We start from the raw sequence: 13,022 nt of genomic DNA on the forward strand, positions 1-13,022 counted from the left end.
CGCACCTGTCAATCACATGACATCATTAGGACATAACAGGATTGAGGGACAAGTTGTTCTATCCACCAGAATGGAAATTGTCCCCATTCTGTGAGCAAGGTGCACTCCTACCGCCCACCAGCTGATGGGCAGTTGGGACTTTAAGGTCCTGATTGTTCCTTTGAAGCTGAGCCCTTACTCACTACACACCTGAAGTCATGTATGGTGTCAGGTGTAGGGCTGGGGGGTGGGCATGGCTTCCACAAAATTTGCATTTCATGGGCCAAATGGAGGGGACTGGTAGGCCAAGTCTGGCATCTGGGTTGGTGGTTCCCCACTACTGTCTTAAACCAAAATGCAGTATTACTTTTCACGTCTAAAGGGCAATCTCCAAGCATGATGCAGCTACAAATAAAAAGATGGATCTATGTGACCTAGTTTTTACTAGAGGACAGGGTTTTAGAAAAAAGGTGACTGAGGAGGCTCTTCATGCAATTGTCCATTTTAAATGTTCCAGATACATTCATGCCTATTTATGAAATCTGAGAAAGATGATACCTAAGATTTCCAAGCTGATGAGCAGGATTGAGAGGAGATATAAAGCCTTGCAATGCATCCATGAAGTCTGGCCGCCTCATTTGCTCCACAAGGAATTTCATCTGTACCTGATGGATAACAGCATCCAAATATTGACGAGCTCATCAGTCAAATACGAATGAAGGCAGTGTTTGTGACCGATTTCAATTTTTAGCATGAAGAGTCATGTTTTCTTAAAAAGCTTTTAAATGAAATATTTCAACTCTAAGTGCTGAAGAATGCATCCAGTGCTAAATTTATCAATTTACCTTTTGGGTTTCATCCTTTTTCTCCTGTTTAAGGATGTCTGTGAGGTTAATAAGTTTTTCCATAGCTTCTACCTGCCTGCTCAGGTGCTTAAGGTACATCCCACATGCTCGGCAATATGACTCCAAAAGCAGACCAAACCTCTGGCTCACATTTTTGTTGTGCATTTCAGACCTAACAGAAGGCATAACTTATGGTTAATTTTTAATACAGCATTTGCTAAGAAAAAAACTAACTATTCAGGATCACTCATCAGTTAAAAGAGTATCCACTAAGCAAGGATGGGAAAGAACCCTGCCCCAAACTTTAAGAGAGTCAATCAACTCTATATTTAGATTAGGGGTTGTCAACCTGGTCCCTACCGCCCACTAGTGGGCGTTTCAGGATTCTAGGTGGGCGGTAGGGGGTTCTACAGCACAAGTTGAATCCTCCTTCCATCGAGCACTGGTGGGCGGGAAGGAAATTTTCCCATCAAGAAAGATGCATTAGTGGGCGGTAGGTATAAAAAGGTTGACTACCCCAATTTAGATAGTAAACACACACACACACACACACACACACACACACACACCATTTACTCAAGATTCCATTCTTCATCTCAGCATGAAAATCAATATATGGTTTTCTAAAGCTTTTTTATTTTTATTATCCTGATGCTATATTGTTGCTGATTTAAACAGAAATCAACATTCTGAACCAAATCTCTTGCATTCATCACTGAGGCATTGGAAGGACCCAAAGCCCAAGAAATAGTTGCAGTATCTTTCTGAACATCAAGCCAAATTTTTTTTTTTTAAATAATAGTACTAATGGTGCTTTCAAGTGCTTTATACATAAAAAAATAAATAAAAGCACAGGACGGTCAAGATCAAAATTTCATCTCTTTATAACAGGAATCCATTTAAAGTGGAAATCCAAACTTACTTTAGATGCCAAAAGAAGAAGTGTCCTATTCTTTGATTGGTCAGTGCCTTCTTCAGTAAAAATCTCACGAGCAGATTATCCAAGTACTGCTCGTATTTCAGAACCTAGGCACAAGAGGATTGAAGTGTAATTGGCATTTAGCTATATTCTGTGGAAGATTTCAAGGTTTTGCCACTCTGCATGATATATCACAACCCCATAGTCGCCTTTGACTGGACTTAACCGTCCGGGGTCCTTTACCTTTTACCTATAGCCCAAGCTTGTGGATTATACTTACCTACTCACTTTGGGTGAATATAAATTGCCCTCCCTCTTTAGTGACCAGGGCTGATCCAGAGCCTCTAAATTACAGCTTGCCTTCAGCACTATCTAGCCCTTTATAAAGAAATCTGAGTAAGTTCTCAATCTGGATATGTGAATGAGCCCAAAGTACTGCTGTGCCTCAAGCTGCCTGCTTTATTTTACAAACAGTGCAGTTGCCCTTGTATTATGTTTTGTGTCTAATTCTGTTGTCCCCTGCGGTTTTCTGAGATAGCTAATAATAATAATAATAATAATAATAATAATAATAATAATAATAATAATAATAATATAAGCTTGATTATACCTACAATATAAACCATGTTGTAGGTTTACATTTGCATTTATTTGCCGCTACATGCCCTAAGGCAGAGTCATTTGGAATGGGGAGGAGGGGAAGAGAAATAATTTATTCTTTAAAGATCCCCGAAAGTTGAAATGCTAAATATTTCTCTCCCTTTCAGTTCTCTCTTCTTTCCTTTATCTTCTTGGCCAAGAACCACCATTTTATACCACTGCTTGTAAGGGTATGCAATGAAAAGATATAAATATTGTTTCTTGAAATCCATAAATATAGCTAACCATAGGCTGGTAACTTGGTGGAATTATTTACAATGCTGCACGAGCCTTTGCTCATTTCTGTCTCGTAATATTACTCTTTTGGGGAGGCGGTGCTATCAACCTTTGAAGTGCTACAGCAATATATTATCCAGCTATCAGCAATGGTCAGCAGAACAATCTTTAATACGCAGCCAAGCACTGTGCTAACGTTGGGAAGCTTTAACCTTTCGGGGATATTCTGATTCTCATCATCCAGAAAAGTTATATAAAGTCTTAGCATAAATTTCAGGCACAATGGCATATATTAAGAGGCAGTTGACTAAAATAGATTACAGTACCTGTACCAGCTGAATCAAATACTGAGAGAGTTTGTCATCTGTCAGATATTTTTCTAGACATCGAATTGCAAACGCTCGCACCATCGGATCTGGGTAATTGCAGTCCAAAAGCTCCATTGCCTGTTCAGGCTTGATGGGAGGCCAGTCTTTTATCAAGCAGTACATCTGCACAGTTCAGAACAATGAATTTGTATCAGTCATGAGAACACAAGAATGGTCTTGCTGGATCAGATGAAATTCCAACTAACCCAATATTCTACTTCCAACAGCAGAAAAAGGCAAACAAACATCTCTAGACGTGCATAAACAGGATATGAAGATGACGGGCTCATCCTTTTAGCTTTCAGCAACTGGTGTTCAGAGGTATATTGCCATGAAAGCTCCAACTGCCATGGCTTGGGGTAACAAATTTCAAATATTAATTATGGGCCGTAATTATATCAAGAGGAAATTGTGCTAATACTACTGAAGAGAGCCTATGGGATCCTGTTACAACAAAAATGTTTTATTAACTAAGAGGTAAGAGAACAAAACTAAAGTCATATCCCCCCCCCCCATTTTCTTCCCATCAACATAGAGGCTATTATAATGAAAGTCTTTGACCAAGGGCTACTGCTAACAACTGTAGCCAGTTTAAAAGTGGGTATAAGTAACGGAGATACTACCTGGGCTACTTCATCTCTAGAGTTCCATTTGACAGACAAAAGCAATTTAGGTAGGATTTCTGGCGTATTTACACAGTAATGCCTGCAAAAAAACCAATAAGAGAAGGGATTTTGAAATAAAAATTTAAAGTATTGCTGTCATTACTACATGGAACTATTTAGTATGCTGGTTATAGATTAAAAAAAAAAATCTTCAGGAGGCTTCACAAAAAGCCAAAGTTTTGTGGGTTAAGCTTAGGGGCAGATGACAAGCCCCGTTCCCTTCCCCAGTTTCTTTCCTTTCCCACTTAAAATGCAATCCAGGGAGCGTCATGCCTATGACTGCCCACCTACTTTTCATAGTCCTACTTATGACCCAATGTCATACCTGTGGCTCCAAAGGAAATCCTTTTCTTGTTCAGTTATTTCAGACAGTGGGTCTCGAGTGCAGATTGAACGCAGCTGCTCTTTGTCACAATCTCTTAATTCATTATCTCGTGCTAGTCTATTACTCTGTAAAACAAGAGAGCAACGGAGACTTGTTGATACTACAATTCTCTCTCTCTCTCTCTTTTTGAATACTTAAAGCATCTCACATACTTCATCTCAGTAGCCCTAACAACCACTCTGTATTATTGAACCCTGTTCAATACTTAACCCTGTAGTCGGTGGGTTGGGGAGACAGTCGCTTGCCTAAAGCAATCTGATAAAACTTCACGAGTGAGGTGAGAACTAGCTTGTAGTGCATGTTCTTAGCCACAATGCAACCTGGAAAGTAAAATTCTCCTTACCAGTCCTGCATGACTGTAGTTAAACCCTAGTTCTCGAGATATAGTCCAATTGGCATGGTCTTCAATTACAGACATGTCGGGAAACTTAACAGGACTGCTAAACCAATCAAATTCCAGCTCTAAACAAGGAGTTTCCTAAGAAGAAAAGAAGTTTGTCCTTGTATGATTTAAAATATTGTTTTTTAATATATATAAAAACACACTATTCCACAAGTACAAGCTATGCAAATACAAGGTATTTAAAATAATAAAACCACAGGATCAGACAAATTAGTCTTAAGTCTCAGGAGAAACACCAGCTGTCTTCAGAAGACCAAGTTTTATTGCTGCTAGTCAAAGAATGAAAAGACCCCAACAGTAGCTTGCTAAAGTTGCGTTCTTCAAAGCTGCATCCGTAGTAAACTCAATTTGGACTTTGGTAGAGACATTAGTCCCATTGTAACCTTTGTGGATGGAACAATTCAGGCTACCTAAAGACATTAGTTCTGTATCACTAGACAAAATCCTCACAAAGTGCACAGCATTTTATTTTGACAACCTTGGCAACAGCACTCCAGACTGCAACTAATGGCTCAGATAACTGCATGCTCCTCTGTGAAAGCAAATTTTTCCTATATCGAAAGCTGATATATCAGATACAAGGGTTCTAGCAGGCTCCTCTCCCCAACATGCCAGTTTTCTACATGCACAGATTTATTATTTTTTGTGCACAGAAGCATAAATTATGTGAGCCCCCATCTACAGCCCGAAATACTGCAGTTTATACAGGGTTACCATTGTTACATTTTGGAAACAGTGACAATATCTTATTAAAATACAGGCTATCATTAGAATTTACTTGGACAGTCCTTGATTTAACACAATGAACTGTTACTAAATAAGCCAGAAATTGGCATGAAATGTCCATTTACCTTATTGGGATTTGATCCAGTGACTCCAATGGGATTTAGCAGGTCTTCCAACCCATGGGGTACAGGCCACAGATTCAGAGCCATTTTGCCAGAAACAAGAGTGTCTGTGTAATCAAACATGTTAATATTCCCCCACGCCAATGGACAGTGCTCCTTAAAAAGAGCAAATAATCACTGTTTAGTCTCGTCTATTAGCAACACATTTCAAACTCAGATATAGAGGAATTAAAAGGGCAGGGGCAGATTATTATTTTTTTGAAAACTCAAATATACGATGACAAAGTAAATCATGACTGTTACCATTAGTTTAGAGATCAACACAGTATAAGTCAGAAGAATAATTTCAAATGAGATATTCTCCCTACTTGACAAGTATTCACTATATCCAATGACAAGACCCTTACCTCCTTTGCACCTTTCCTCCCTTTAACGGAGCAGATAGAAAGGCAAAGCCGAGCCGCACGTGGAAGATCAAGAACGTGCATCTCATACTGCAGCCACTCATTCCACCTGAAAGGAAGATAAAAGGGATTTGACCCAAGATCTTAACCAAAAGTGCTATGTAAAGATGCTTTAAAAATGATATGGCAAATTAAAAAATACTAAAGCAATTCTGTGTAAACCAAGCCAAGTTTGAGTTGAATTTTCCAGTGTGGCATTCTACTTTTGTAGAACAATTGGAAGCTAATTTGACGGCTATCTACCCCAATGCCCTACTCTATGCAGGAAACTCAGAGTGAGAGCATCCCTGCCAGGTGGCTGTCCAGCTTCTGTTTGAAAATCTCCTGTGACAGAGAGTGCTCCATCCCTCTAGGTAACAGGTTCCATTGCTCTAACCTTCACAAAGTTTTCCAAATGTTCAGCAAATATCTACTCTCCTGTAACTTAAGGCCGTTAGATCAAGTCCTACCCTTCAAGGCAGCAGAAAACAAGTCTTTGCTTCCTTCTATGCAATAACTGTTCAGGTATTTGAAGAGTGCTGTTGAGGGTATTTAGGAAGGTTTTTTTTGGGGGGGGGTAAAGCATGAGACTCTTAATCCCAAGGTCATGGGTTTGAGCCCCGTTCTTGGCAAAAGATTCCTGCGTTGGACTACATGACACTCATGGTACCTTCCAGTTCTACAATCCTATGATTCTGTATCAGATCCAAACAGAAAACTAAACTTCCAAACTCACTTTTAGATGGAGGAAAGAAAGACACAACATACACTGTAAAGCAATTATCTGAATTGTTAATAAGTTTCTACAAACTTGAACATCAGGTTTCTTTTCGTTGTTTTAGTGATATTCTTTACCTGGGATTGGAACAAGGTACTCTCTGAGTATTCACATTATCACATAATGGCTCTCCTCCATGATAGATGCCAGTTCGGACATAAATCTGAAAAAAATACGCTTATGAACTTGACTATACTACAAGTAACCATGAAGTAGGAGTTACAAGATAAATATCAAGCAAGAGTAACTCATCTAACCCCTGTTCTAAAATAGTTGCATTGTCAGTTTATTTCCAGGCTCAATTCAAGGTGCTAGCATTGGTGTTTAGGGTTTTAATCAACTTAGGCCACAAACAGCTGAAAGACCAACTTATTCCCTACAGACCACCTCAGGTGTTAAGATCAGCAGAGGAGCCCTCTTGGTAGTTCAACCGCTCTGTGACAGCTTCTAGGCTGTGGAATTCCCTCCCCACAGAGGCACATCTGGCTCCTTTAATATATAGTTTCCGCCATATGCTGAAGATGCACCTCTGATGCACCCTATTCTTGTGTCAGTAATTTTAGTTGTTTTTAATACTGATGTTTAAATTGCTGTAGCAATCGCTGAGACCTCAGACTGAAGGGTGAGTAATAAACTGATGATGACGATGGTGGTGAATAATAAATAATAATAATAATAATAATAATAATAATAATAATAATAATAATAATAATGCAGAATGCACTTTAGGTTTTGCCCAATATATGTAAATACTTCAAAAAGGCAAGTTATTTATTTGTTTCACACCCAGACAAAAAGTTTAAGGTTTGGTGGGCCTGGACAGTAATGTAGAAACAAAAAAACCAAGTATTTAAGAGTCATTCATCAGAAATATGCATGTGCTCTCAAGACATATTGAAACCAAGTTGTTGTTTTTTTTACCTTGTCAATATCTCGAATATTTACATTTACATAGGTAGCGCAGAGAATCTTTATTCTGAGATTACTGTTAATAGCCCAGAGGGATTTGGCTGAAGCTTCTCCATTCATGTATGGTGTAGCTGTAGAAATACGCCTAGAATAAGATGGCATTGTAAAGGTATCCAATGGCAGCTGGGTGTAAAGACTTTCCTTAGCCATCAGCATCAAATTGGGCATTCGACCAAGCATGATACAACTCCGGATGTACTGAAATAGGCAGAGAAAACACAATTATTGCACTGGATGCTGCTCTTTGCTGCATCATTGCTTAATTGCAAAGATTACAATGCCGGCATTGTGAATGGTTTGCAACTCAAGGCGAAGCAGGAACCACAGTATAAGCGGTTTAATGAAGCTAGCGTGCAATATTTGTAGGGCTGGCAGGTCATTCTAAGTAGCAGATAATCACAAAGCATGCCAAACAAGGGACAAACTTGTCTTTTTATACTGGCACTTGGAGAAAAAGAAATATCCACATATAGACTGTTGCCTCACTAACGGCACATTCCTTGTATTTTCTATCAGAAGAAAAGAGAATGATAAAAAAGGGAAGGCTGAGGAAAGAGAACTTACAATTTTTGGTAATGCAGGTTTTTTGTTATTTCTGAATTATGGTTTTATTCAGTAGTGTAAATGTATTCATCCATAATGAACTTATTTTAGAAAGCACTAAGGGTGACACCCACTCTTATATAAGCAAACATCCTCTTGTAAAAAAGGACCTTACTTTCCTCTCCCCCGGCAGCAATTTGTGCCCCTCCCCACTGCCTTCCCCCCAAAAAAACACCTCCTGCAGCAAGTTTTTGGGGGTGCAAGGGGTGGGGCACAGAAAATCCACTCTGCCAACAGTGTTTGTTCCAATAGCAAACACTTCATGAGAATATACATATGTGCAATCCTATATCACGTGATTTGCACCACCTCATTAAGTAAGATGTACCCATAAAAACCTCTTCATGGCTCCCAGTCTCTACAAGGTTTAAATATCCTTCTCCTTGAATTGAATACCCATTAGTCCTCCCCTCGTTTGGTGCGGCTTCTGATTGGCTGCAGGACGCTCCTGCAGCCAATCAGAAGCCACGCCTTGGTTTTTGAACGGTTTCGGGAGTCAAACCTACTCCCGGAACGCATTCTGTTTGAGAACCAAGGTATGACTGTATACTAAGATGTTTAAATGTTTCTTTAATTGCCCTTGAATCTTATCACCACACTTGTCACCCTCTCCTGCCACATCAGTGTGGTGTGCCACACCCTTTGAGAATCATTGAATGATGTGCTTTTGACCGCAGACTTTAGTTCTCAACATTCTAACAAACCATGTGTAAGTTCTGTCCACATCCATGAAAAAGACACTAAGATCCTGGGCTTGTGCAGTGCTGCAGGTGCATCAGAGCACAGGGATGCAGCCCGACAGTCTCAGCACTGGCAAAAGTGGTTCTCACACCCACTCCATAAAAACCGCTGGTCTAGGCCTCTAATATAGCCCTAATTCATGCTCTTCCCTGCACATTTCAAGACACCACAAAAGCTGTTGTTTGCGAGCATCTGATTGTACCTCCCAAGCTACAGGAAGGGATTGATTGGTCTAAAAATGGAAAGCAATCTATTTCAATGTACACCTTGCCAAGTAACAGTAGGTGAACCACACTGAAAGGAAAATATCATAAACTTTTAACATCCCCAGTGAATCCGCCAAATCACACCCAATAAAAGCACATAAAAAAATGGAAACCTGGCTTCAGTACTTCATCTTTTGCACATTTTCATATGCAAATCCCTCTCTTCCGACCCCTGAAATGCACACAAGATCTAACTCTGACAACAAGCATTAAATTTCAAAATGAACCAGATGTTTACTCACCTTGTATTGACTCAGGGGATGTTTTTCTAGTAAATATTCATCACAACCACATACTTTTAAAATATACTTCCCCTGGTACTCTAACACACAGAGCTTTAGCTGTTCAGATGACAGCAACATACTTCGTGTTTTTTTCCTGATTGCTTCAGCGATGACTTGTTCTGGCACATAATCGTGATTGATTTTTAAAGTGTACTTCTGCTTGTCATTGTTGGGGGAGACTATTACCCATATCACCACTATTATTTGTCCTGGAACAGAAGGAAACTATGTCAGGTTACATCAGGGATCATGCCCACATAACTATTTACAGAAAAATGAAAATACAGGAGCAAAAAAGACCTAAAACACAATTCAGTACTCTCTATCCAGAATATGCAATCTTTGGGGCTGCAGCAACAAGCTATAGGTTCCTCTTAGCTCTCCACTAAAGCAACTTTTAAAATGGAAAGGAGAAAGGCTGGGAGGGGACAGAACAATGGTGTGACCCTTCAGGTTTTTTGAATAAGACTGTTTCGTTGGAACTTTATTAAGCAATCCCTAACAATAACGGGGGGGGGGGGGAATCTGAATAATGCTGCTAAAGTAGAAGAAAACGAGTGCACTGAGCGAGCTACGACATGTCTGAAAATGTAACTATTTTCACTGAGCTGATTACTCACACTGAAGTGAAATGGGCATATGGGGGAAATGGATTGAATTTCACTGTTCAAGCAGCTTCACATTAATCTGGTACCAATCTGGCAAATGCACTGAATTGTGTTTTCTTTTCTTTTACCTTTATCAAGTTTATTGTATATATGCTTGGGCAGCTCGGGCGAAGATTCTATGTTTGGGGGACAGACATACAATGCTCTGCTATGGGGTGCGTTAGCATCTCGCAGATCTACTGCTTCTTTACAAACATTAAGAATGTTTCTTCTGAAGTCCTGAACTTCTGGATCCTTAACCAAGTCAAATTCACAGATAGGCATGCCAATAGCAAAACCTAAAAAAGAAAAAGGAGAGAGCAATTCTCTTTGATACATTTTCAGAAACAGTGAGTCCTCAGAGTATAGTTTCCTGTCACTCTGTCCTCTACCCCTTCCCACAAGAGCTCAGCTCTGTCTTGCTTGAACGGCTGGGCTGCTACAGCAATTGTCTCCATAGCTCAAGGGGCTGCAGCAGTGAAGCATATTCTGTACCCACTGCAACTATTCTGCTTAAGTAAGATTAGACATGTTCTGGAACTTTTCCCCAGGTCAAGCAAAAGGGTTCCAAAGGCTGTCACCAAAGTTTACTTCTACCCCATCTTCATATAAAGAAATGCCCATGATCGCGAACAATTATTAAATTTATCATAAAAAAAAGTTGACCCACTATCAAGTATGCACCATCACAAGGAAAGTCAACAAAGTACAAGTCAACAAAGAGTGGCACTCAGGTAAAACGTAATTAACTGAGAAAACAGCTTAAAAGACAACTCAGCAGAGCACAGTTGGCCTAGTGCAGATGTGAAGTGTTGAAGGGAGGGGAAATCTCCTCTTTGCCCTTCAACACTGTGATTCCACCCTCACCTGACAGCATCCAGTTGTTTGGTTACTGTAGCAGCACCCCAGACTCTGCAAAACCAGCAAATGTGACAAGATTTTCTTATTCTAGTGAAAAGGGTATTGCTGACTCAACTGCTTTTAATAAACTAATGTTCATTTCCACATCAGATATGTGCATGAATAGCTTGAATACTCAATACATGCTGTGCGTATTTGCATTTCATATACCACTGTTAGCTCAAGATTATAAATGGAGAGGTCCCTCAACCGTTTTATCGCTGGAGTACTGCACTCTAAAAATATGTGCAAAGTCTGTGTGCCTCATACAGACTGCCAACAATGACAATATCCTATATGTGTGCTTTAATGAACTGAGGAACCTTTGGCCTTCAGTCCAAACTTGGTCCGCATAGGGTCCAATTGGCCCACAAGGTGTTTTCCCCAAACCCACAAAATTATCAGCTGCTATGACTGAGTGATGTCAGCTGATGGCGGGACAGGGTTCAATTCTGCTTTGGTTGTTGTCACTAGTCCCCCCGCCCCACCTCCCCGGCCCATGGGAAACTGGCTTGTCAGATGATAAGCAGGGGGTTAAATCCTGCGCGGTGTTGCTTTGGCAGTTTGATTCTTGCAAGGAACATACTGGTAAAGCAGACACTGGCAGACAGCAGATAGAAGTTTCTGCTCATTAGCTGATGAAGAGTTCAATCCTTCCAGGTGCTGCTTTGCCAGCACATTTCCAGCAGGCTCTGTCCCCCACCAGTAAACTGACAGTTTGGCAGGTTCACACATCTACCAGTCACCTATTTATCAGATGATTGACAGGTGGGTGGTCTCACCTATCAGAGTTGACCCACAGGGTGCGAGGAAATAAATATCTGGCCAAACAGCGCACAGAAGGTTCCCCATTCCTGCTTTAATTAATAGCAAGGTCTCCAATAATCACGTTAAGAGCTTAGTGGACTTTGCAATTATGTTTTAATAAACAATTTGCAGTTTCTGACATGATGTACTCAATTTGTTACACAACCAAAAAGACCATTTACTCATAATTCCATCGCATAGTGGCTTTATCACATGACAGTTAACTATATTTGACAGTGGAACTAAGGTTGTGGACTCTCTTTCCTTAGAGGTTTTTAAGCAGAGGTTGGATGGCCACCTGTTATGGATGCTTTAGCCGAGATTCCTGCATTGCAGGAGGTTGGACTAGATAATAGGGCCCCTTCCAACTCTACAATTCCATGATTCCATGCTCTCATGAAAGGCCCATAGGCTTTAGGGGAATCAAATTGTGGCCACTTTCCTTTACATATTTTAAAAATTGTACTGCAGACTGTCATGTGGCACATAAATATTTGTAACAAATGAATAAGCCTTACCAATTTCCCGATTCAGAATTTTCTCTTCTCTGTTGCCTACTGGCTCTATGACTTTTAGAAAAGGCTGGAAGAGTCGTAGATCACAAAGTCGCCGTGTTTCATCGAAAAATTCTTCCCTTTCTGCTTCTTGTGTAACACTTACGAAAATGTAAGAGGACTCATCTTGAAGGAGCTGATAGAGAGGGTATTTCCGAGCTTCTTTAAAAAGTTCGTGCTTAATATTTAACAAGGTGGCCTCACGGAGGCATTCTAAAGTCACTATCATGCCATTAGGTAGAAGACATTCTACTAGGATTCTTGGTGGCATCAAATGGATGCCCCACAGTTCACCGGATGATGGCCTTGGAGGCATTTTTATTAGGTACCTTCTCTTGAGATTATCAAAAGACTATGTTTGTAGATTCCTGCAGGAAAATCTAAACAAAAACAATGTAGTATTTAAGTAGCATGCACATGTCTTTCACAATCACTTTAAATTTCCATGTGATATTACATTTCCAGTACTTTACAGAAAATAAAAATACATGGGAAACAATCATTAACAATTTGCTCTTCCATCATCTGCCATAATCAAGTTATCGTGCCAACTATTGCTCAACAGAAAGTAAGCAGCCATTCTTGCTTTGGGTGGAAGCACATTTATAGTGATCAACTCTTTACGTTTACCCAATAAAGGCCTAAAAAATAATAATGAACATGTCCTATACCCATCAAGCATTAGAAGTCAGGTAAGAGGAAGAAAAGAAAATGGAAACAGAAGCCATCAAACTTGGCGGCA

At 40.0% G+C, this 13,022-nt stretch overlaps 1 protein-coding gene across 1 annotated transcript in view; it reads right to left on the bottom strand.

The window, feature by feature from the left end:
* Positions 1-13,022, bottom strand: part of PIK3CA (phosphatidylinositol-4,5-bisphosphate 3-kinase catalytic subunit alpha) — a 44,313-nt gene that overhangs the window by 12,653 nt on the left and 18,638 nt on the right. The window contains exons 3-16 of the mRNA XM_081190052.1: positions 12,245-12,660; positions 10,109-10,318; positions 9,331-9,581; positions 7,431-7,676; positions 6,587-6,672; positions 5,696-5,801; positions 5,292-5,444; positions 4,381-4,515; positions 3,978-4,102; positions 3,611-3,692; positions 2,946-3,110; positions 1,747-1,850; positions 825-996; positions 538-644 (exon numbers count right to left, since the gene is read on the bottom strand). Of these exons, the coding sequence (XP_081046178.1) occupies positions 538-644; positions 825-996; positions 1,747-1,850; positions 2,946-3,110; positions 3,611-3,692; positions 3,978-4,102; positions 4,381-4,515; positions 5,292-5,444; positions 5,696-5,801; positions 6,587-6,672; positions 7,431-7,676; positions 9,331-9,581; positions 10,109-10,318; positions 12,245-12,596 (2,294 nt within the window). The 5' untranslated portion in view covers positions 12,597-12,660. The remainder of the gene's footprint in view (positions 1-537; positions 645-824; positions 997-1,746; positions 1,851-2,945; positions 3,111-3,610; positions 3,693-3,977; positions 4,103-4,380; positions 4,516-5,291; positions 5,445-5,695; positions 5,802-6,586; positions 6,673-7,430; positions 7,677-9,330; positions 9,582-10,108; positions 10,319-12,244; positions 12,661-13,022) is intronic.

This window comes from Podarcis bocagei (assembly GCF_964188305.1).
Source record: "Podarcis bocagei genome assembly, chromosome: 4".
NCBI classification, from domain to species: domain Eukaryota; kingdom Metazoa; phylum Chordata; class Lepidosauria; order Squamata; family Lacertidae; genus Podarcis; species Podarcis bocagei.